Source organism: Styela clava, chromosome 1 (assembly GCF_964204865.1).
Source record: "Styela clava chromosome 1, kaStyClav1.hap1.2, whole genome shotgun sequence".
In the NCBI taxonomy this organism is placed as follows: Eukaryota; Metazoa; Chordata; class Ascidiacea; order Stolidobranchia; family Styelidae; genus Styela; species Styela clava.
In genome coordinates this window covers 9743223-9765647 of record NC_135250.1, presented here as the reverse complement: position 1 = coordinate 9765647, position 22425 = coordinate 9743223, and the positions used below count along the sequence as shown (strand labels likewise).

General features: G+C 35.6%; 2 protein-coding genes across 3 annotated transcripts in view; one reads left to right on the top strand and one right to left on the bottom strand.

The window, feature by feature from the left end:
• Window positions 1-64: 64 nt before the first annotated feature.
• Window positions 65-3568, top strand: LOC120347936 (85/88 kDa calcium-independent phospholipase A2-like). Its single transcript, XM_039418051.2, has one exon. The coding sequence runs from the start codon at window positions 296-298 to the stop codon at window positions 2639-2641; it is 2346 nt and encodes a 781-aa protein (XP_039273985.2). The 5' UTR covers window positions 65-295; the 3' UTR covers window positions 2642-3568.
• A 316-nt stretch (window positions 3569-3884) lies between these two features.
• The window catches only part of LOC120341041 (uncharacterized), a 38912-nt gene continuing 20371 nt past the window's right edge, over window positions 3885-22425 (bottom strand). Inside the window, exons 14-35 of one of the 2 annotated variants that reach the window (XR_013478284.1) lie at window positions 21744-22026; window positions 21424-21524; window positions 21250-21346; window positions 17955-21173; window positions 16917-17514; window positions 15266-16754; window positions 14638-14802; window positions 13877-14063; window positions 13396-13571; window positions 12670-12826; window positions 12314-12483; window positions 11636-11874; window positions 11237-11390; window positions 10704-10874; window positions 9539-9784; window positions 8636-8824; window positions 7549-7688; window positions 6780-6951; window positions 6519-6653; window positions 5724-5897; window positions 4495-5008; window positions 3885-4432 (exon numbers count right to left, since the gene is read on the bottom strand). Coding sequence is in view for 1 of the 2 variants with exons in the window: in XM_078117403.1 (XP_077973529.1) it covers window positions 4853-5008; window positions 5724-5897; window positions 6519-6653; window positions 6780-6951; window positions 7549-7688; window positions 8636-8824; window positions 9539-9784; window positions 10704-10874; window positions 11237-11390; window positions 11636-11874; window positions 12314-12483; window positions 12670-12826; window positions 13396-13571; window positions 13877-14063; window positions 14638-14802; window positions 15266-16754; window positions 16917-17514; window positions 17955-21173; window positions 21250-21346; window positions 21424-21524; window positions 21744-22026 (8418 nt within the window). In the remaining variant the exon portion in view is untranslated. Of the gene's footprint in view, window positions 5009-5723; window positions 5898-6518; window positions 6654-6779; window positions 6952-7548; window positions 7689-8635; window positions 8825-9538; window positions 9785-10703; window positions 10875-11236; window positions 11391-11635; window positions 11875-12313; window positions 12484-12669; window positions 12827-13395; window positions 13572-13876; window positions 14064-14637; window positions 14803-15265; window positions 16755-16916; window positions 17515-17954; window positions 21174-21249; window positions 21347-21423; window positions 21525-21743; window positions 22027-22425 lie in introns of both variants that reach the window. The other variant, XM_078117403.1, reaches the window with a different exon arrangement.

Sequence of the window (22425 nt, the reverse complement as noted above, 5' to 3'; positions counted from 1 at the left end):
CATGAAATACGAACGACAATAACACACGCCAAAAAAATTCAACCAAATCTTTGTGATGTAACCAAATAACACTGTACATCGTATGTTAGTCGTTGCTGTACAGCTAGTCAGCTACGCAGCTAACTTTTGAACTTTGACCTATTGAATTATAAACCATATGTTGTTTCCATTGAGGTGTATTAACTCGGTGGTTGTTTCAGAAGCCACTTCTTAAAATATTGTTATGCTGTTATTCTAAGTCTGGTGGAGTATTACAACCTCTACTCCAGAACTTTGTCTACCATGAAAAGTTACAATGGAGTTTGCTGCCACATTATATAACAGACTATCTGGAGCATTGGGTAATCCGCATGTTGTCAGTGAAATACCTACAACAGAGTATTCCAATTTGAGTCCAATTCAACAAAATAGCCAATTAAAACTATATCATCGACACAATTTTATTGATTGCATTCTTGTGGATCCAACACGAACGAGTATGCTGATTCGAATGTTTCGTATGCCAAAGTCTCAACGTTCTGCTGCAGAAACAGCTTTCCGCTGTTTGTCAACTCATTTGCCATGTTTCTGTCCAAATCTACCAAAATGGTACAGCACGAATCGTTTGACAAGTTTAAGTGAATGTATTCGCCAATATGAAATGTGGTCATCCGTTCATATTGCTGTGCAAGCTGGACTTTCCGAAGTCTTAACGAAGGAACAAGTTGGATATATGATTAACAATCAGTTTTGTGATAAAGCAAGATCACCTATGCATCTTGCATGTGACTTAAATAGATTGGATTTGCTTGAAAAATGCTTTTTAATTGGAGGTAATCTGAAATTACAAGATGAAAATGGTGACACTGTCCTACATTATGCGGTTTCAAAGTGCTCAAAACAGTTTGTTAAATTCATTTGTGGAAAAATGGACAAAGATGCACTTGATGTTCAAAATGTTGCAGGGGAAACTGCATTGCATATTGCATGCAAAACAAATAAACTTGAAAATTGTAGAATTTTGCTCGACGCTGGCGCAAGTCTCAACAAATGCAGCAAAATTGGGTATCCGCTGCATTACTCTTTAAAATATGGTGATAGGAAACTTATCGAATACATTCTGGAAAAAGACTCATCTCAAGTTGATCATGTTTGTGGTAAATATCAAAGCATTCCTATGCATTGGTGCAGAAATGGAGAAGATGTAAACCTGCTAGTCAAACATAATAGTAAGGTTGTTTATACAAGTTGCACTGGTGATATGCCTTTGCATGTTATGGTTCTCAAAGATCGACTGGATGCTGCTATTGGCTTGATATTCTCTCATGCTGATATAAATGTAAAAGGTAAAAATGGTAACACTCCATTGCATCTTGCTGTGATTAATGATAACGAAAAGCTCGTTAAAATGCTTTTACTTTTTGGTGCGGACTGTGAGGCGAAAAACGATTTTGGTGAAACTCCAGGACTTCTCGCTATTCGTAATTCTAAATCAAATAAAGAAGAAATTATGAAATTGTTATCCAGTGTAGGTGGAATCCATCTGGGCCCAGAGAAAGTGCCAAATGTAGCAAATTCTTTCCACTCATTTGACGGTGTGGGCATGCCAAAAACAAGTACTGGGTCGGGCCCTCCAAAAGCAAAAATATTATGCTTAGATGGAGGTGGAATCAGAGGATTAGTATTAACTCAAATGCTGATAGCCCTCGAAGAAGAAACTGGTAAAAAATCAAGGGAGTTATTCGACTGGATATGTGGTACAAGCACTGGGGGAATATTAGCTTTATCATTGAGTTTGGGACTCAAGGCTGTTGACTGCCAAAGTATATATTTTCGTTTAAAGGACAAAGTTTTTTCTGGTCCGAGGCCATATGATTCCGTTCCTATGGAAAATTTTTTAAGAAGTGTTTTTGGTGATAACACAACATTAGCTGATTTAGAAAGTCACCCTAAAGTTGTAATAACATCTGTACTTGCCGATCAACGTCCTGCGAAATTACACCTTTTTAGAAATTATGAACCAGCATTTGAAGTGATGCCAAAAACTAGTGTTAAAGATCGACCATTGAAAAACACAGCATCAGTATCAATTGAAAATATGTTGTCAAGCCCGATGGATACTCCGCTGTGGCAAGTTGCGAGGAGCAGTGGTGCTGCACCTACTTATTTTCGGCCGATGGCAAATTTTGTAGATGGTGGACTCATGTCCAACAACCCAACATTGGATATACTTACTGAAATACATCGACAAAATAAAGCGTTCAAACAAATGAATCGAGTGGATGACATACAACAACCGGGATTAGTAATATCACTAGGAACAGGAAAAATTCCTGTAATTAAGGTGAAGTCTGTCGATATATCTTTACCGACCAACCCCATCTACTTGGTCAGTACTGCATTTGCAGGGATAGAACTCACTCAGATCATGATCGATGCGGCATGTGAATGTGACGGACATATACATGATCGTGTTACTGCTTGGTGTGATTCTATAGACGTTCCATATTACCGATTAACTCCGCAATTGAAAGAAGAAATAGCTATGAATGAAACAAAGGATGAAAAATTAGTGGATATGTTATGGACTACTAAATTATATCTACAAAAAAATAAACATATTATTCAAGAAATTGCACATTTATTATTGGACGACAAATGATGCTGTGGAATCAGATTTCACATGAATTTTCACATCAATCTCTTCGGAGATGCAGTTTTAGAGTTGAAATTATGGAGTATTATTAATGTTGATAATTATGACCAGAATTTGGTACGAAGCTTGAGTTGGAGTCGAAATTTTTTCTCAACCTGAAGTCGATGTTCAAATTATTTGGAGTCTGAGTCATTTTTTTGTACGTCTCTTGAGTGTTGTGTAGATTTTCTCTAACTCTTCAGCCTTGGCTATTTTACAAGCATAAAATGTTATACAACAACGTATATTCCAAGATCATTGAAACCTTAAATATAATAATTAAAGAACTTGTCGAAATAACTCGTTATGTTAATTGACTCAAGCTTACAATTCATCTTACACATTTTTTTCATATATCAGGGTTATATTATATATCGTGTTACACTCAGCATGTGCACTATAAGACAAGTCGGCAAGAATCGTTATACGTATCTTTAATTTCATCTTACCAAATGTTCTGCAATCTAAAAAATAATAATAAATAAATAGGTGCAATAATGCTTTGTTCACAATACATAATTTTAATGTTCAGCAATTCTTCTAAAGCTTAACAAAAACCCAATAGTCCCCTATTCTGAATAATTCCTTTTTTTGTATTCTCACTTTAGGCTGAGGTCCATAATAGTTAGGGATTTCTGCTTGAACTTGAAGTTTATATTTATATATTAAGTTATATATATATATACTGATACAACTCGAATCACATGATTAAGACAACTGTACTATTATTTGCATTGTTGTTGCGAGCAGGAGACGCTTTTCTCAATTATTGTTGGATCGAAAAGTCGCTTTTCTGTTAATTACTGATCAATTGCTTTTAATTTTTTTATAGTTTGCTTTAAATACTGTCAATTTGGTTTCATACGAAAAAACTTTCATGTGTTCCTTAGTTACTTTCCTGTGCTAACTAATTTTTATTGAATTTCTCGAACTAATACAAATTCATTCCTATTATGAATATTCAGTTTTTTATTAAGGATAGCACTGTCAGACCAGACCAGCAGTGTCAAACCTGTGTTTTATTCTGTACCAATCGAGGGGAAAAAACGACTTTTATCCCTCGACAAACCATGGCTTTTCATACCGGTTGAGTATACTATGGTTAATCACCCCAGATACTTGGTGTAGGAAAATATCCAAAGCTGCGGTACAATGTGAAAGTAACCTGAACAATTAATTCCCCATGTCGCTCAGTCCTGAAACAACAGTGTTATATAAGTTTCATTTATTGGAAATGAAATGTAAAGAAATTAGGAAATACATAATTCAAATTATGCTGAAAATGTGCACAAGCAATAGTAAAAAGAAATGAATCAAAGGAAAGATAGTTTAATACATTGATCGACATTTGAAAAATCACAGCAGGCAAACGTGAGGTTGCAAAACTAGAGCACTAAAGTAAAGGCTTCTACGGCACAAGTGGTAGTAGCTCAGCTAAAGTGAATCAATATTTATAAAATACTGATAAAGAGAAAATACCTATAGAATATATAACATGGTATTAAAAGCACTGAATTTTAACAGCTAATTGCCCTTAATTTTAATAGCAAATCTCAAAAAAGGCATGAAGCAGAGAGACAAAATGACTATTGGAACGATTGGGGCAAATTCGAAAAATTATTTCTTGGTCCCCCAATATTGAAAATAGAAAAAATATAGCGAATTAATAATATTTGGGCATTATTTCTGTACCTACTGTTTCAGAGCAATTAAAATCGATACTCAATTGTAAGTGAATAAATGACAAATGAAAATCAACTAAATTTTCATTTAAAAGAATTTCGATAATGCATATTCAGCTGTCGGGTTGATTTTCGAACGAGATGTGATTCAGCTCGAAGCAAACCTCAGCAATAAAAAATGACAACAATTGAAACGTCTCAATAGTGAGCTACAAAAATTTTGAAATAGAAAACTTCAGATGTGACCAAAGACAGCACATTTTTTTCAAATAATATATCACATTCACATGTAACGAAAGACGAATATAAACGAAACTTTCTTGATAACACGATTGGGAACAAACACATATAGTGCACGATTATAAAAGAAAAAGTGAGATAGTATAAAATGTAAAAATTTTGAAAGAAACAATAGCAAGCTCGAATGAAAAAATATTTAAACTAAGCATTGCCAAAAAAAAGATTGAAAACATGATTGCGAATACGAAAAGTTGAGTTACATCATCATATCTTCAGCAGCTAACACCTTGCGAATAACTTTTGCTTTTGACGAATCATCAATTGCTCTGTGTAGTTTGTACAATATAGGACAATCCAGTGAAGCGCATCGGATATCAGAAGATGACTCTGAGCCAGTACATTGCATGCAAACCTGTAAGAAAAAAAATTTTTTCAAAAATTTTGATCGAGAAAAGTAGTAAAATTGTAATTTAAACGGGACTGTAACTTGAGCTGGAATTGTATTTTTGAATTCCCTAGAGCTGGGAGTCAAAATTTGAATTCTTTGCAGTTGAGATTTCTCAAATGGTGTTTATTCGAAGCCGTATCTTCTCACAGAAACTTATTATGCTGACTAGGCATTCTTAACAGAAAATTTGAAGAACGTTTGCAAGGTATGCAAGTTTCTGTTATTAAAATTCGGTTTCCTTGGAGCTGGTGTTTAGCCGAAATTTCTCTGAACTCGGAGTCCGAAGCTTAAGTTGAGTTTAAAAAATTTTGTGAACATCTAGTAATTATTTTAAATTAAATTCAAGTTGGATGTAAAAATTTGTAGCTTATTTTGTTGGGAACACAACACATTATACTGGCACAACAATGATTTCGATCATATGGCAATTTTGTACAGATCAAATTTAATCAATGAACTTTTGGTCAATCTGTATGAGGCTCATAACAAATTGAAACACATCCCATTCAACCAGGGTGAGTAGGGCATTACAGCTTTACTCTGACTAAACTGCCATAGAATGTGAGAGCAATTTTGTCTGTAAGAACTTGTTAATCTTTTGGGAAATTATTCATAATTATAGAATACACTGATATAATGTCGACTTATATCACATATTTAACTGATTGAAATCCCCTACCTGCTCAGTGTGATATCTTCTCTGCTCTAATGCTTTGGCTTCCATGTTGAGTGAAATTGCTGTCGCTTGTCTTCGTGAATTATCAGTTGCAAGACATTCATCACAAATTGATTTGATGGAAAGATTTTTACACATCAAACAATGCTTCGATTTGAAAAATTGTGAAATGGTTGCCTGTAAAGATAGACAATTAAGATAGTCCAGAAGTGTATGTACCAAACTAACTTTGTTTGCCTACTTCACATCAAGTTGTGTAAGGAACTGAAACCAATGTGCAGGGGGTTATTCATTATTCACTTGGCTAACACATACATGATACAGTCCCCGAACTCAAATAAGAACTAAAACAAGGAAAAGCTAAATAAAATTATGGCTAACCCTAACCTGGTATACATACTACGGGAGTACCCAGCGCTGTGTGGTGTCACGAGTCAAAATTTTACATTATCTCTCTGATTGATATCAGAGTCAAAATCCTGGATTATCCTGATATAAACCCGCAGTCAGGAGTCAAATCATAAATTTTTCTAAACTTTACTACCCTATTCCTATACTGTGAAGCAATGCATAAATAATAGATTTCGAATTCTGTATGCACGAAGTTTGAAAATAAACAGAAGTATGAGTAAAGAACAGTAATTCTAGAAGACACTACCATCTTACACCACTGAAGTTATAAAAAAAATGGTAAAGTAATTTAAAAAATGGAATCATATTTACAAATCATTCAACAAGCCTGATTAATAATAGTATCTATCACATATCTTTAAATTTTTGAGATAAAAATTTTCGTACCTTTTTGCCAGCCACATTTTGACTGCTATCCAAGATAGGATTGTGTGCAATATTAACAGACCTTGGTAATTGTCTGTACCATAAGAAAACATCCACTCCCAGTAAACTGAGAACTCTGTCCAGTGCTGGTAAAAGCTAAAAAAAAGAAGTCATATTATAATAAATAGAAATATAATAAAGAATTTATATTCCTATTAGTAGACACTATTTATTGTCTTTTACATTGCTGCTCTAAATAAGGCATCGTGCAAGCGTAAATACCTGTTTTGAGACGTAGTAAGCGCCATTCAAATGCAAGGATGGGTCCTTTAACACTTCTAATGGTGAACGCACAAGTTGGTATAAAGGGGTCCCTGGTGCCCCATGGACAATAACGTAGGGTACTCTTTCTCCAACCCGAGGCTCTGCTCTTTTATCCATAGCGATAAGCTTTCTGTTGGAAGAAAATAGTTTTTCAAAGTTTGAGATTCTATCTCACAGAGGATCTGCCCCATTATACTGAAAAGAGGAAACCAAGAAACCAGCATTTCCAACAAAGGATTTTACCTCGTATTTGCTAATATTTCTGACATGTTTGAAATCATTTTAAAACATATTTTTACACATATTGTGAACTATCGAAAGGGAAATAGTGAGTTGTGCGTATCAATCGCTTACGATACATTGAAGATTGAATGACATACAAATATAACTGCTTCATGTAAAATCAAATATTGAAAATTTTGCATCGAACAATTCAAGCACACATATTCTTACTTCAGACAACCTAGCCTAAAGCAAGATAGCCACGTTCAAATACTATGAAAAAAAAAGTGGCATCAATATAAGAATACCCTCCAAGCGATAGTTTGCTTTAAACTCATTTAAAAAAACAGCCAAAATCAGGGTAAAACAAAGATGGCAAGAGCAAAGTAACTGAAAATTTTTTTAAGCGATGACCAGAAGTTGAAGATAGGTATTTTTTGTTATAGCCAAAACAACATGAAAGTCAATAACAATTGAAAACATGTTTAAAAAATTACAACCCTACCTTGCAATATTCAACGCTGGTACAACAGCTCCTGGTTTGTAGTACTGTTTTCCGCGATACTCTTTTGCAATAATGCAATCTTGAAGCGTAGTTTTACCATCGAGAAGTTTTGAGCATTGTTTAAGAACGTACTTCTTAACCTGTAAGATATAAACACAATGGATAAATTGTTCAATTTTTAAAAATAATATAGCAGCTTCAGGCATATTAAGAGCTTCATTTGATTCCATAGCAGCCACTGCTACTTTGCAATTTCCCAACAATTCCCAAAGAGTTTGAATAAATAAAAAATGGTACACATAGATACTGTTATTCAAATGAAGCATTGCTCTCTTTGAAGGAGTCCTAGCCCAGTGAATTTTTGGATTAAAGGTATTTTCAACGCTATTTTCTTGAGGCAATGGAGGGAAAGCTCCCAATAACATAACCTGAAGCTTGTCCAGTCTTAAAAACTTGAAATATTCAAAATATATACTTGAAGATAGGTGACAATTATAAGTGCACAGTGAGCGTCGTGTATTAGAAACGCCGCACATGAAAATTGTGCTAACTTAGCAACTCGTCTCTCTCTTTCTTGCAATGGATTTATATTTAGTGATAAAAGAGCTGGAGTCGCATTTTTGAACTTCCCGTTATTTGAGAGATGGAAAAAAGGCATCAAGTTTACATACTCAACAGACAATTAAAGGAGGCATGTATAGTCATGTCAAATGTATATTTTTCCAGACTCTATAGCTGACATGAACAAACTACAGCCCGCGGGCCAAATCCGGCCCATTGCGTATTTCAATCTGACCCGCCTGATGCTGCCACAACCCAACTAAAACCAAATTTTGCTGTTTTCGCAGAAAAATTGCTCATGGAATTTGTTGGGATTGCGTTTAAATTGAGTTTTGGCACGAGGCTTGTTTTCCGCATTTACTTTTGTAACACTGAATATTCATAAAATGTAACTTTTCACGTCACAATGACATGGCCCGCCATTCTAGGTGTGCAAAATTTTTGGCCCCTGATCCGAAAACCTTGGTCACCCCTGCTATGTAACCTTACATCGATGTGTCTAACAGTGTTAACGATGCCTAATTACCTGAGAAACATCTCTTGTGTTGAACAAAATTTTGAGCATTTTCTCTAAAATTTTAGACGTTCCCGGAGTGCCATCTCGTCTTACAGTTTCAATACCTTTTGCATCAAACATGGGTTCAACCTGATCTTCTGTTTCATATGAATATCCAACATAACGTTTCTTCGTTTGGAGCACGCATGGCAAATATACCTATGTAGAAGAATAAAAAATGTTATAGCACAAACGACAAGAATAGGGATGGTAATCAGAAAAGACATCATAAATATCTATATTTTTATGGATAAATTCACATCTTTACTCAAAGACTCTATGCAAGCATACGCTGCTATAGTAATTAGTAAGGATCTCTTATGTTTTGAAAGGACCGAAATCTGTCCCATTCGGTACAGGGGCCATTTTGTGCCAATACTTTAAACTCTAGTTAAGTAGCTACTGATAAATAAGATCATAAGGTGGCAAGCATGAATGAGATCTCTAGACTGCAACACTACCGTTGTTGGTTCAGATGTGCTTTCGACAACAGATTTTCCATGAATAGAAAAACTATGACACAATTGCTTGATTCCATCACTTTAACATCATCTGCTTCAAAATTCAACAGATTGTGTACTCCCATAGCATGTATACCAGGTTAAGGTCAGACTATAATTTTATTTCGATTTTCCTTTTTTTAGTTCTATTTAGAGTTCGGGGACTGTTTTTTGTAGGCAAATGAATATATCCCCTGCCCATAGGCTTTACACAACTTGATGTACAGTAGGCAAACAAAATTAGTTACCTCCATACTGGTACACATACTTTTGGAGCGCCACAAATTGTACCAAAAAGGACTTATTCTCTATTGAATGAATCTTTTTTTCGAAGTTTAGTGACTTATAGATCAGATTACAACTGAAAATCTACCTTTTCAAATTTCAACTTGACTGGTGTTGGGTTGTCTGCTGTTACTGCCGCTGCAATTTCTTTACCAATCTTGAAAGCTTTATCTTTGGAGCAACCTGAATTGTTGACGCCTTCGAGGGCGACAAACATACTGTCAGTATCACCATAAACAACTCTTGCATTGCACCATCGTTCAGAATTTCTAGTGACAAGATGTATTGCACGTTCCAAAGTTTCGCGAGCCTTGTGAACAATACTATCCCCAACCTAGAAAAAATAGGAAAAAATTGAATTTTGATGGTTTATGACATAATTGCGAACCTTCATGTATTTTTATATTATTATTTCATTTTAAGTTACAAAGTTACAATCCACAAGATGTACATACAATAATGCAGAGATAAAAAAAAATGCTTACATGCAAAAATGGGTTCTACTAACAACTCTGATTGCCACATTAAACGCCAAAAAAAATATATATAGTTTTATGCGCCCCTGAACAAGGCACCAGGCAAGCAGTTACTAACATGCTGCATTTGAGAAGAGTGACTACATTCTTTATGGTCCAATATTATACCCCATTCATAACATTCTGAGTCAGATGCTTGGTTTGGGGTATAAAATGGTGACTTTTAATACGCAATGACGAAAATGTTAAATCAAATCAATCGTTTAACAATTAGGCTATTACACCCAGAAATGCATAAGAGCAAACTACCAAAACAAATAGAATTAGTTTCAACTGAAAACTTGAATTCATCTAGCCCGGCGGTATGGCACTTTGTGCTAAGCATTGGGAATACGCTTGCCAATGCACCTCTGATTACCCAGTGTGGGTTGGCAGGTTTGAAATCCTGTGGGGGTATGATTATGTGCGAGAGAATGGACTCCTCGCCATCGTAGGGTGGTTCACGTACAGCTGGTCGAGTATGGCTTCCTCCACCATCAAGGCCGTGCATCTCAAACAATAAACTGGCTAACTAATCCCATACCTGACATGAACTGGTAACCGGATGAGAGGTTCATCATATGATTGTGCCGTCTTAGCGGGTTTCCTCTCCCCCGGGCCCCGGGTTAAAAATGCAAATCCTATCCTATCTATGTTAATGAAATTTTGCCTTTAAATAGGACTCCTAGCTTTAGAAAGCTTGACACTATCTGAATATATATGCATCCTTATACTAACCTCTACACAAGGCATTCTCCCAGAAAAATTTGCAGCCGTGTAACCATAGGTAACATTAGCTATCAATTTTAATCCAAGCTGCCTGTGATCGAGCATTCTTTTTATAGCGGAATCTGCAGGTCCGAGTTTTTTCATTGAATTTTTCACCATGATTCGAGTGGTCAAGATTTCCTGCCAAAATAAAATGTTATGGTTGTGAGAATCAAGCGAATGAAAAATTTGGTATGCTCAAAGACAGAGAGAGTTATGAGGCACTATGTTGACATTACAGGTTGCAGGACCTTCATTGAAACACCAGGATTGTGGAGCCGAAAAAGCAAACTTTATTCACACTCACATTCGGAGTCATTCAATAACAGACAGGCTGGGTTAACAATATTTGATTAATTTTGATTCTGATGTGTAACTAGACAATTTCAACATTAAAAAAACGGTGAAATTTGAAAATATTTTTCTGACAAAATGAATTTTTCAATATAAAAAGTTCGGAAATAACCCATTGCAGTGAAGATGAAAAAAAATTATAAACTTACATCAAGCATTTGAGGCATCACTCCTTTTCGTACTGATGATTTTACAAATGCGACACCGCTGGGGTTGATCGTAATCAAGTTCTTTCGAAGAAGTTTACTCAGAGTTTTGGCCGGAACTCGTAAAGATGTGCAACCGAAAGTAAACACAGCATCACTGAAAATAAAGAAATTTTCCTTGAATTAATTCTACAAGTGTATTAAAAATGGAGTTTTTGAGCAGAAAGTTGCCATGTATTGCCGGTTTTTGTGAATTTGGATCATATTCCATAATAAAGTCGAAATACTTGAATTTAAACTGGAATTACTAGTGATATTTCGTCATCAAAAGTCATGATCTAGAGTTGGGGGTGAATATCACCAAAAATATATACTTATTTCATTACTAGGCAAACCTCTTACCTTCCCAAATGCTCTACTCTTCCGAGACAAGTTGAAAAGCAGATGTTGTAAGCTATGACCATAGACGGGTACAGACTTTGAAAGTCCAGAACGAGGACAGGTACATGGTAAAATTTGGATTCAGGTTCTAAAACTAGAGCAATAACTTCTGGTGCCCTCATCTGTGCTCGTTGCAATGTACTGGGAGTAACGGCGACAAGATTGTGAGCTCTTGAGGTACGCAGCATCATGCTTTCAACCTGTAGAAAAATTATTTATTTACGGTAATGCAGTGAGAGAAAAAGTATTTTCGATTTCTTCAGACTATCGGAAATTTCTGTGTGAATATTGCAAAAAAAATCTGAAAATTTGACAACGGCGAGTTCAAAAATATAAATGCAATATCAAAAAAATATATGCAAGACACCTACAAGTTTCATTTACAAAATATAGTGATTTCGATATAACCTGGTGTAATATACCAATGATTAGCGCATTTAGTCGAATTTGATTGGAATTTCAGATTCGAGATAATTTGTTGAGTTCAAGTTCAATTATATGATGAAGTAGGGAGGCAATACCAGACCTTAAAATTTCTGTACTTCAAAAAAATAGTAGATTGTTACAAACAAGTCTAATTGCTAGTCTCTAGCCTTGCATTTAAGTAAAATTTATTTAAAATAAAAGATGACCACTTACCCTGAACTGAGTACCCCTCGTCAAAACATCATAAAACTGAATTCCAAACAGACGAGCAAGTTCAGAAGTACGATCAACGAGATCTTGTTGTTGAAGAAGTCGTAAATTAGCTCGAACTCTCGTTACATAATAATCAATGACTCGCCACCGATGAGTATGAGAAAATGTTACTGGAAAACAATAAAATATCAGGATAAATCTCAAAAAAGGGAATAACCTAACAAACCCTACTTTCAGGGTTGAGACTAAAGCCAGTATTTTGTTTTTTTACTATTTTGAACTTTGATTTCATTACTCTGGTTAATAAGCCATAAGATATATGCTTGTTGTTCTGAGGTAGAAAATAGCAAGCTTACCTTGTCCACCCCGAGATGGAGGATCGTACCAGTGTGTTAGTGTTTGATGGTCGTAGGATGGATGTCTCTCATGTAAGAGATGATATGCAACATTCTCAAAAGTATAACCATACAAAGCCAGTTCTGTTTTCATCAACCTCCATAAATTTAGTACCAACTGAAAGTATAGAAGTACTCAGTTTTACAAAAAATAGAAATACATAATGAGACGTATTATATAGATTATTTATAATATTGAACAATAAAAAGGGTACACACATCTGAGGTGTTATAATATATAAATAATTTTACTAGGTGATCATAAATCTCGCTATGAAAAGGCTGCAGAGTCGAAGTTAGGCATGTTTTTACTGGAGTCGGGGTACTCCCGTAGTGTGTGTACCAGGTTAGGGTTAGTTAGGCCATAATTTTTTTCCGATTTTCCTTATTTTAGTCCTATTACGAGTTCGTGGACTGTCTGTGTTAGCCAAGTGAATATACCCCGTGCCCATAGGATTCAGTCCATTTACATAACTTGATGTAAAGTAGGCGAACAAACTTATTCACCTCTATATTGGTACACACACTTCTGGAGCGCTGAGTCGGAGTAGTATTTTGATACTGGCCAGAGCCGATACCTAGTATCAAAATTTTGAATTCTTTAATCATGATAATAAAAGTTAAAATTTTCTTCAAAAACATCAAGTTTACGAATCATCCTATTGTCAAAACACTCTTGATATTTACCCTTCCTACGACATGCAATTCAGATGCATTGTCTGCACCGAAAGCATCTCCAGAAGCCGCATGTCGATTTCTTTGTTCATCTGCTGGTACTCTAGATATTGCACGACATAAATCACATCGAAGATGAGCAGCACGTTGGAATAGAAAACCCCAAGACAACATTTGTACTTCATAACCTGATAATAATAAATCGAGTGATATAAAATTATCAAAAAAAATATTCTATTAGGATTTTCAATTTATTTTGCCCGTTACACATAAATTTAATATCTTTTTTAATTTTTATATTTGTATCGAAACTAAATTCATAGTTGCATGGGTTGCACGGCTTATTTTATTACAATTTTTGGTTCAAAAAATTACGACCTAGTATGAGTATATAAGATAACCAAAAATTAGAAAAAACAAATTATAAATTATACAAATGCTTTATAGCTCAGGTCTAATTTTTGCTCTATAGTTCTGAAACAATAAGACATACCGACTAAAATATCGGGATCCCACTCATGTATTAATTGAGCGAATAGTAAGAACAATTCAGCTTCAGTTCTCACATACAAAGTGTCAATATGAGTGATGCCAGATTTTTTAAATAATTCTCTAAAAATTGATGTTGTTGTGTCTAATCTCGAAGTCGATTGCTTTTGACTATCTGGCATCTCAGATTCCTAAGATCAAGAAAGTGAAATAAAAATTTCTTAAGATTTTGTTAGCTTTTCATTAAATAAAATAACAACTATAACAAGGTTAACGCTCAACATTCATGAATTCCATTGCTCTATCTACCTGATTTAATTGTAATATCAATAGTTATTTTATATTAGGACAAATAATATTAGGAGACAATCGCATACCAAAAATATTACTAATTAATAAGGATATCAACATTACAATAAAACAAAAATGGGTGCTCCTGAAGTATGCGAACCAAGATGCAGGACATCGAAACGTAGCATGGGTAACAGGTTAGGCCATAATTTTATTCCAATTTCCCTTATTTTAGTCCTACTATGAGTTCGAAGATTAGCCAAGTGCCTCTCGTAGTATTTGTACCTAAAATTATGGCCTAACCCTAACCTAGTACACATATTACATTCCGATGTCCGCCATCTTGGTTCGCATACTTCAGGAGCCCCCAAAAATGGATTATAAATATTTTTTATAATATCTAGCGATATGTAAGAACCACTCATATTATTTAGAATAATGATAAGTTCCTCACAACAATAAATATCATCATACCTTTTTAACGGAGTCAATATCAACTATAATAGCCCCGGTTTTCATTCCTTGAGATGTCCCTGTCCAGGAATCACTGTCCAGGCAGTAAAATAAACAGCGGATTTCGTCCATGTCTGGATCAGGTCGAAGGTCAATCCGAGTCTTCACGTGGAGTTCAATGCTCAACTAAAAAAGAAGAAATTTATGTAAAAAAAAATATGGGATTTAACAGATTTCAAGAATAAAAATCTCCGTATTACCAAAAGTCAACTGGTAATCGTGAATATCAAGAAAAATAGTCTGTAAAATTCATATAATTTGGATTTCTTTTATAGGAATGAAGTTAACATAAAAACATTAATTTCTAAAACTTCAGAAATCATTTGAGCATTGAAAAAATTTGCAGTCAAAAATGATTCATCTGTCCCATAGTTTGTCAAACTTAGAATATAAACAATGATTTCAAATCCAAAGTCATCTTACAGGATAAAATATTACGCATACACCATAATTCTTTATGCCTAAGAAGTTTTGAAAGCTTGTATGTGTAGTCCTATATTATACATATTGTAGAATTTTGAGCATAATCATTTTCTATCACATTCATATTACAAGAATAGTTCAGGGCACCACATTATATGACACGTACCGTTTTTATATGTTGTACAATATGCAGCGATTTTGCATCTCCAAGATGTTGTTGAGCAGCTTTGAAACCATAAGTATTGTCAAGAGTAGGTCCATCAATTTGAGATCCCTCTTTCTTTGTAGTTGTTTGTGGCGTATCCATTGCTAAAGGACTATTACGTAAAGAATGTTTTGAACAGGGTTCTTTCACTTCAGTAGATGGGAGTTTTAGATCATTCACTGTGCCGGGTGGTTGAAACTGTTTGGCCAGGACAATTTTACGTAAGCTTGTTTTGGTGGTTGGGGTACCCTGAGACGTTTTTGTTACTGGTGATGTCTCCCTTGATAAACGGGGTGGAGTTCGCTCCTTCATTGGAGTATCTTGCTCTTTTGAAGCGGTAAAACTTGTTTTAATAGGTGTGAACGCCAGTTTCCTGAGCGCATGTTTCCTTTGACGTGTTCCAGTAACATTGGGAGTACTTTGAGGTAGTTTTTTAAGTGACGACAATAGGGGATCATCTTGATTCTTCAACTTAGGCTCCTGTGTTGAAGAATCGGGTGGAGTGAACGACCCAGATATTAAAAAAGTTAAAGGGGATGTTTCGTCGGAGTTAGACGACCCCACTAATGTCTTGATAGCAGTGCTGCTTCCTTCTGGCGTTACTGGTACATTTACAGATGATAAAAACGAAGGTGAAGTACTGAAGGGCATTGAACTATCCAACAAGTAGCTTGTTCGATTTAAACTTTCAATTGGGGAAGTGAGATTGGCAAAAGGAAGGTCTTTTGCGGTTAATGGTGAATTTTCAATATTTATAGTTCGTTTGCAAGGACTTCCTACAATTGTGCCTAATTTGCGTTTTTTAAATCGCTGTGATCTCGTTTGAACAGGAGAAAATGTCTTATTATTTTCTGGACTTATATTTGAAAGGTCAAAACTAACTCTTCGACGTCTGCTCAAGTTTTTCCCACTTGTACACGGAGATGTTAGAGACATTGACCTACGCAATGCGGGTTTAGGTGTTATCTCAAAAACCAAATCCTGGGTTGCTGTTGCATGATTTTCACTCATAGTTGTTAACTCAACTACATCAATTTCATTCTCTGGTTTATTTTCTGATTTGGGTTCACTGTTTTGTGCCAATTTTCTGGCACGTTTTTCATCCAACCATTTTTCTACTTCTTTTCGAGTAGGTGGCTTTAGTGCAGGCCGCAGCAAAATTTCACGTTTTTCGGAATCCTGCAGGAATATCTTCATCAAGTCAGGATATTGAGGAAGTTTTGTGACAGCGTCCAGGTGATCCCATACCCGAACATTAGGTGGCAGTATATCCGAAGCCCTTTGTCGCAAAAATGCAATTTCACTAGAAGTATATTGTGTCGAAGCAGTTGCCATAACCATATGATGGTGAAGGCCGCCTTCGATTGGCAATTTTGATTGATATTCTTCTAGTTCTTGGAGGGTTTTTATCGGTTTTGGTTTCTTGATGTAAGGGGCAAGATTTGTCAGTCTGTAAATAAAATGAACTTGCATCAGCCTAGTTCAATTGCAGGATGAGCACCAATTTGTTCAGATAAATAATTGTAAAAATTCAAAAATAGGTAAAAAATTATATATTTCTCTGCAATAAAAAAATAGTTTTTTTTTTCAAATCGAAGAAGGATATGCTGACCTATGACATGTACTTTGAGCGTCACTGGCATCTCCATAAAATGGTGGTTTTGAAGTAGAGTCACTTGCCAACCCCAGTTCACTAACATCAGACATAACTTGCTGCCTTGATGGTGGTTTTATTGCTGGTTTGTAAACATGTTTCATATCTTTAAAAGAACAACTTTGTCGTGCACTACGTGACTTCTTTTCTGGCGGACTTGGTGGATCAACAATGTCTTCTCCATCTTGATCAGATTTATCGTTTTGCATGTTATGGCTGTTGGGTGTGCCGCAGGGTTCCGTTTTATCACCACTACTTTTCTTCATTTGCATTCTGATTTGGGTTGTTTGTCTCGTACAAACAATGTTGGGTACATCATTCCCAGTTTTGCTGACGCCAATATTAATTAATGAACTATCAGACTGGAATAAATCAGGAGAGTCATCCTTTGCTCCCTTTTCGCTTTTGGAATTGAGTTCTATTTGCTCTTTGATTTCGTCTTGCATTTTTTTAGCAACAGAATCACAACATTGCTCCAGAAGAGACCGAATCTCTGTCATATCACTTATCTCTAAGTTTTCTTGTGTGTTACAGTGGGTATTACAAAGAACGTCACCTAGAACATAAATATGCAGATTGAATCATCATGATACAAGTGCCGATTACAATAGTTATCTTCAATAATAACATAAACCTGACAATAGTTATCTTCAATAATAACATAAACCAATCGGAAAAAAAAGTATATTTGATGATCTTCATTCTAAAAAACATTTATGTTATGATCTAAGAATTTGGATTTCGGTAAATTAAAATCTCAAACAAACCGTTTTAATACTCATTATGTTTTAATAACTGAAATAAGATCATTTAGAACAGGGGTGTGCAACCTGCGGCCCACAAGAAAAAATTGTGCAGCCCTATCTGTGATTTGTGATACATGTAAACGAGATCAATTTATAAAAAAATATTTGAAATACAAAAAATTATTTTCATACCAGTATATTATTTGGATAAATATCAATGTTTGTTATTAAAGCAATAAATAACACCCACCGATTATAGAAAAAGTCTTTTCTGCAGGAGATACGTCAACTCCAGATTTGAGTGCTGCACGCTCAGTACTCAATCTTTTCCCGCGTCGGAAAATTTTTAAAGGAGGTATAGGAGCTGATGTTTCTTTATTATGAGTTTCGTCAACTTTGATCATTTTCTCAGTTTCTGATGCATTAGATTTGGAATGTGATAATTTTTCACTTTTACTTTTACTTCTAGTAGTAGAAATAGGTGTAATCTTCCGTTTTGACGCAGCGGGTTTTTCACGAGAATTTTTACCCCCAAACTGACGAACAGTTGCATGATTTTGCTCTGTGACTTTATTATCTAAGGCAATAACAGCTGCTTCCAACAGCGTTACATCTAGTTCTACTAATATACTCTGTGGAATAAATTTTGGTTGCAAGACATATATGTTTTGTATATTAGACATGTGCTTTTCGAGGGATACTTTATCTGTCATTGTATGAAGTATTTCAGTTTTTCCAGCATCTTCTGATGTGTTGTCAATATTTTCTGGCTCATCATTAATGATAAAGTCAGAGTCTGAATCAGAATTTATATTTTTCGAAAGACGTCTTTGCTTTTTTCTTTCTCTTGGAGCAAAGTCAGAATCGGAGCTATCCGTATCATCAACAGATTTTGTCTTGCATTTTGCACGTCTTGCGCTCGTTTCTTCTGATTCTGTAGCCGACACGAGTTTCGAAAGTTGAGGTTTGCCTCTTGAGGCGCTGGAAGTCTTTTTAAGTGTTAATTTTGGAGAACCTGAAAATAAATCAACAGAAGACACTCTGTATTCTGATTTGGCATTCAGCTTTATCTCCGAAGGATCGGATTGGCATGTTCTTTTTCTTCTTTTCGCAACAGCAAAATCATCTATATCATCATTAGAGATTTGCTCTGGGTTTACTTCTCTTTTAGGAAGATCTTTGTGCAATTTCTTTAATAAGTTCGCTGGATTAGACACGCCCAAAATAGTGGATCCTTTTGGCAGAGTAGGAAGCATTTGAAATTTGAAGTCGGTTTCTGCTACAATATCTTGATTTGGTTGAGACAAAATTCTTTGTGGTGGTTCTTCAGGAGATTTTTCTGCGGGAGCGACTTCCCATTCTCCTGTTACAAAATTCAAAATGAGTTCTTCTCCCGAATTGGGAATAGGTCGATTATCTGAATCTAATTTCTGAAATTGCGATGTAGTTTGCCTTTGACGAGACTTATTAATCTTAGATTGTTTTTGCACATTATTCTTGCAAATAGTTAATTTTAATCCTTTACAATCATTGTTGTCAATGGGCGTCTTTATTGCGTTATTTGAAACAAAGGTAAAGTTGTACGTTGAAAATGCTTCAGACTTCTGAGTTTGCTGGATTTGAATACCATTTTGACTTTGATTAGGTAATACTGATTTGCTTTGAAACATATCTTGAGAAAGATTGAAAGCTTCAGCATTGGAATCTACAATGGTTGTTGAATTCCCACTTAAAGAAATAGTGGGCGTGTTTGGGGGTGGGGTTCTAAAATCAGATATTGTTTTGCGTTTTCTTTCTGGAATGCTGGCAGCAACAACTGAGCGATTTTTTAGTGCTACCAGTGAATTTTGTTTCATCAATCCGTATGGGGTTTTTGCAGTCAGCTGTTGTTCTTTTGTTACATCAGTGTTTTCCAAAGTTGGCAAAGGTACTGTTGGGTCCCAAACATTTCTAGCATTTTGTGGGCGACTACGGGACCTAGGTTTATACATTTTCTTGGGTCGAGATACCATTGGTGCAGAGTTGCCTTGCCTCTTTTCGAAAAAACCTTGATAATGCTCAGACTGACAACTTCCTTTTAAAAGAACTGATGGAACTTCTATTGCCATCTGTTGGTTCATTGAAGCTGATGCTTGGGTTAGGATAGTCGTTGTAGGGTGTTGTGTTGGTGTTACACCTGCAAATGCAAGAAAGCGTTGCTTTCCACTTTGAGAACCAGAGGCAAAAGTCTGTGCCATCGTGGTCTCAACATATGTCAAAGTCTGAACGAGCCCTTTTGGTCCAGTCTGTATTGGTGAAATTGTTGTAGGATATGGAAAGGGTGAGTTAGGAACATAGAAATTGGCTTTTTTAGTTCTTGGCTTTTCTGGTGGTTTCAAACCTTTGGCTTGAACTGGTGTGACTTTCCCAGTTGCTTGCAAATTAGGCCAAGGTGAGTTGGGATTATTTTCCATTTTTACATTCTGTTGTATCCTTTCTGTTTTCACTTTTGGGGGCTGTAAATGTTTTGGTTGAGCCGGCGTTGGGCCATTGTTAACGGCATCGGGCTGATTATTTATAGAATGTACATGATGGTGATGATGTACATGGGTATGGAACACTTGCAAAGGGGGTTCTATTGGCATGGGGCCTCCATCCATATGAAATTGGTACGGAATAGGTGGTGGGGTTGGTGTGTAAGAAGACATAGGATGTATCATAGGCTGTGAGGAAGCATTTTTATTCGCATAAAAATTACTATCAGGCTTTTTTTGAGCGTGTTGATCAGCGTTGTAATGAAAATAATTAGGAGATACCATGTTATTTCGCATGTTAAAATGATTTTCAGTACAAGTCGGCTGAGAATGAGATTCCCTCATACCAGACCATTGTCCCAGCGCACTAGCTGGTCTCTGAAGTTGTGGCTTATGTTGCATGGCAGGTAAATGCTGTACAGGACGGCAGCTTTGTGGTCTGTGACTATAGCACTGTTTCTGACACTCCATTGGGTGCTGTGGGTGAGTGCCAAATACACTAGCTGGCCGCTGAGGCAAGGTTTGATGTATCGATGTCATTACATTGGGCACTTGTGGAGGAATACAAGTTTGATTTTGCAAAGCTACCAAACTAATATTGCGCTCATGAAAAGATTGCACTTGTTGGGGCATTGTAACAGGTAAAACAGACGTTGGTCTTGCGGGTTGATTATGAAGCACAACAGTTTTAGAGGGTAAACTGGGGGGTAATGGTGTGGAAGTCATAGAATTTGACTTTTCATTTGCATCTGTTGAAATTGTCTTTTGAGGTGGAGTAGTACGTGACTCCATTATAGCTTGAGTAGGGGTGGGAGCCATAGGTAAAGATGCATCGAGTGATTCGGATAAGGTGGAGTCAAGTATCTGAGTAGGAGAAGTCATCTCATCGATAAATTCCATGAGAGTCTCTTCTTCAAATGCGTCGAAAGGGGTTTCTGATTTGCATAGTTGGTCACCTAGAAATGGTGTAAGAAATGCATTAAAAACAGGCTGTTAGAAAAAATATGAAACAAAAAAATTAGAGAATCTTACTAGAGGCAGACTTGACATTGGTAGAGACGTTTTCTAATATCTTATCAAAATGTTTCAGTAACTTGTCATCTTCTTCTTTTGTATTCAAAACGTTGTCCTATCAATAAAAGAAAAGAAAATAGAATAGTCTAATTAATACAGAGTACACAATCAACAGACTAATTCTCTACTTACAGCTTCTTGAGTTGCATCTGTATTCTGGTTATCATTAATCAATTGATCAATACAATCCATATTTTTGAAAACCGATTCATCAAGACCCAAAATCTTTGTTGCTGTAAAGAAGAGACAAAGTTGTTTAGGGAGTGACCAAATTTTTTAAAATCTGTCCAGGAATTGTTCAAAACCAACACATTTTGAAAAGAATACATTATGTTAAATTATAAAATATAGCACAGAAAATATTTAACAGTAAACAAAAATTTTCAGGTTAAAAATATTCAGTTTAAAAAAAATTAATTGTAGTTGATCCTATTCCTATCTTAATAACTCACCATCAGCACCAAAAGATTCTGCAAATGACTCCAATAAGTCATCAGATTCAGTTTCTTCATTATCTTGAATATTGGCGTTATTGGTCACAGGAGCATGCATAGGAGACCAAGGTCTTGGTGGTTCTATGTCAGGCCATGGAGGGTCCAGAATAGGGGACGGAAACCCAGTATACAGCAGAGCATTTTTGGGAGCAGGATCCATACTATCATCGCTTATGGTGTTAAACATGCATTTCGGAGCTGATATTTGTTTTAGTTTCACAGCAACACTATTCCTTGTCACCTAAAAAATTTAAAAAACAAAAGTATAAAAATTTGAAAAAAAAAGTTGGCCTGTACTGTTTTTTTTATGAATATTCATGATAGTGAAGTACCACAAAAACTGAAGAATTATTATTTAAATTGTGCAATTTGACTAGAGGCATTTTTGTAAGACATATATATACGCCTATTGCTCCTAACAAGGTTCTGTGCAGGCAGTCCCTTCTATGTAAGAAACTACCATAGTTTGGAAGGACTGAAATCTTTCCGGTTCAACATTGCCTATCTTATTTAGTACACCCTGGGTGAGGTGGTGGGTATACCATTTGAATCCACGATTTTACCTTGCAATGTCATTATAATAGGTCTAATGGTTTAACTACTAGGCCACCACGCCCACATACATCAAATTGAGAGTTAT